The following is a 1,713-nucleotide window of genomic DNA, read 5'->3' as shown; positions in this document are numbered from 1 at the left end:
CCAGCAGCCGGGGGTGCTCCCAAAGCATCCCCCAGCCCGGGCAGCCTTCACAGCACCCAAAAGGACCCCCGTCACCCATGCACACCTGGGGCTTGCTTCTCCATTCTCACCCCTGGCCCTGGGGGAGCCGTGAGCAGCGCCGTGCAAAAGTGGCATCTCCCTGGGGACCAGCCGAAATCCTCGTGCTCCCTACCCGATGTTAGACACCGGTGATGGAATTTGCTCGGCAACCCTCAGCTGATAAGCGGGGAGGGTGGATGGAAAAGCTGGATCTGCCAAGCCCTGAGAACAAAAAGAAGAGCTCCCAAGATGGGCAGGTCTCTGAATTAACCCCCCACCGCCACCTTGGCTTTTAACTGCTCCCCTGGGCTGGCTTTTATCCCTCATGGCCTCCGGCGCTGAGCTCGTACCCACAACCCGGCACTGATTTTAATTGGGGGGGCGGATGGGGGACTGCGTGTGCTTCCTCCCCCCCTTTTTTCCCCCCCTTAGCCCCGGCAGCGGGGTTTTTTCGAGCTGTCAGACGGCCTGAGCATCTGATTAACTCTGACCTACATTCCTTCAAACACCGAAGCCGGCTTTCATAACAGGCCAGCCCCAGCTGCCCCCTCCCCAGGGGGATGACGGGGCCTCGAGAGCCGCCTGCCATTCTCCCTTGGGTCCCCCGTGTCCCCTAAGAGGCTTCCCGAGGCTGGTCACCTCCCTCCCTTGCATGGAGATAGCTCTGAGGGATGAGCACCCTGGGCTGGGCTCCCCGAGGCTCCAGCTGCGGATGCTCATCCCTGGGGGCTGTCCCCACTGCCACCAGTCCTCCCCCATGCCAAATTGAATGGATATTTTTTGCTCGCTCCTAAAACCAGGCAGGGAAACTGAGGCACGTGTCACAAGCATCCTTTCCCACCACCCTCACTGTTTTTTGCCAGAATGGATTGGGACAGAAGGGAACATCCATGTCAGGGGTTAAATCTCCCCTGCGGGGCAGGGTGATGAGACCAATGTCCTTTGTCCCCCCCTTCTTGGGATCCATCTCATGCCTTTCTGGGGGAGAGAAACGGGTCTTTGGGCGTATTTCACGGGAAACCAGCATCATCGGGATGTGCTGGGCTGCAGCTTCTTCAGGACAAGCCCTTAGTGCTGCCCATGATGGATATTTGGGGTACGGGCATCTCCTGCTCCCTCCAGCCCTCACTGTCTGCTCCCTCCCCGCAGGGACAGCACCAAACCGAGCACTAGCTTCAAGAGGGGATCAGCCTCCAACATCGACTACACGGAGCTGCTGCAGCACTTTGAGAAGGTCCAAAACAAGCACTTGGAAGCACGGCACCAGCGAGCCGGGCGGGCAGAGCAGCTGGACCGAAGGGTGGTCCTCTGAGCATCCCCATGGCAGCCGTGGGTGTGCACGGTTGCTGGGGCAGGGACCAGGGGACGTGGACCAGGGGATGGGACACACCGGTGGCTGGCCGCCGAAGGATCTGGTGGGTTTAACGGCAGAGGGAGATGGGCAAGTGCTTGGCATGGGGCTGGTTTTCCTCACTGGTGTGTGTCTGGGTGGTGGTGGGGACCCCCAAGGCTGTGTCCGGCTTCTCCCATGGGCAGTGCGGGGACATGGGGAAGGGTTTCAGGAGGAGAGGGCCAGGGGGAAGCGAGGAAACTCCCCTTCGCTTGGCTAATGCCTTCCCCGTGACTGTCAGCTGAGCACCCAGCCTCCTGCCA

At 60.7% G+C, this 1,713-nt stretch overlaps 1 protein-coding gene across 1 annotated transcript in view; it reads left to right on the top strand.

Moving 5' to 3' along the window:
- Window positions 1-1,372, top strand: part of VAC14 (Vac14 homolog (S. cerevisiae)) — a gene marked incomplete at its 5' end in the record, with an annotated part of 32,379 nt that extends 31,007 nt beyond the window's left edge. The window contains one exon of the mRNA XM_010161137.1: window positions 1,210-1,372. Coding sequence (XP_010159439.1) covers window positions 1,210-1,372 — 163 coding nt within the window. The remainder of the gene's footprint in view (window positions 1-1,209) is intronic.
- Window positions 1,373-1,713: the final 341 nt, after the last annotated feature.

The sequence above is a fragment of the Eurypyga helias genome, unplaced genomic scaffold, assembly GCF_000690775.1.
Source record: "Eurypyga helias isolate BGI_N326 unplaced genomic scaffold, ASM69077v1 scaffold15351, whole genome shotgun sequence".
Taxonomy (NCBI): Eukaryota; Metazoa; Chordata; class Aves; order Eurypygiformes; family Eurypygidae; genus Eurypyga; species Eurypyga helias.
The sequence above is the reverse complement of the archived record's forward strand: the minus strand, read 5'-3'. Positions and strand labels throughout refer to the sequence as shown.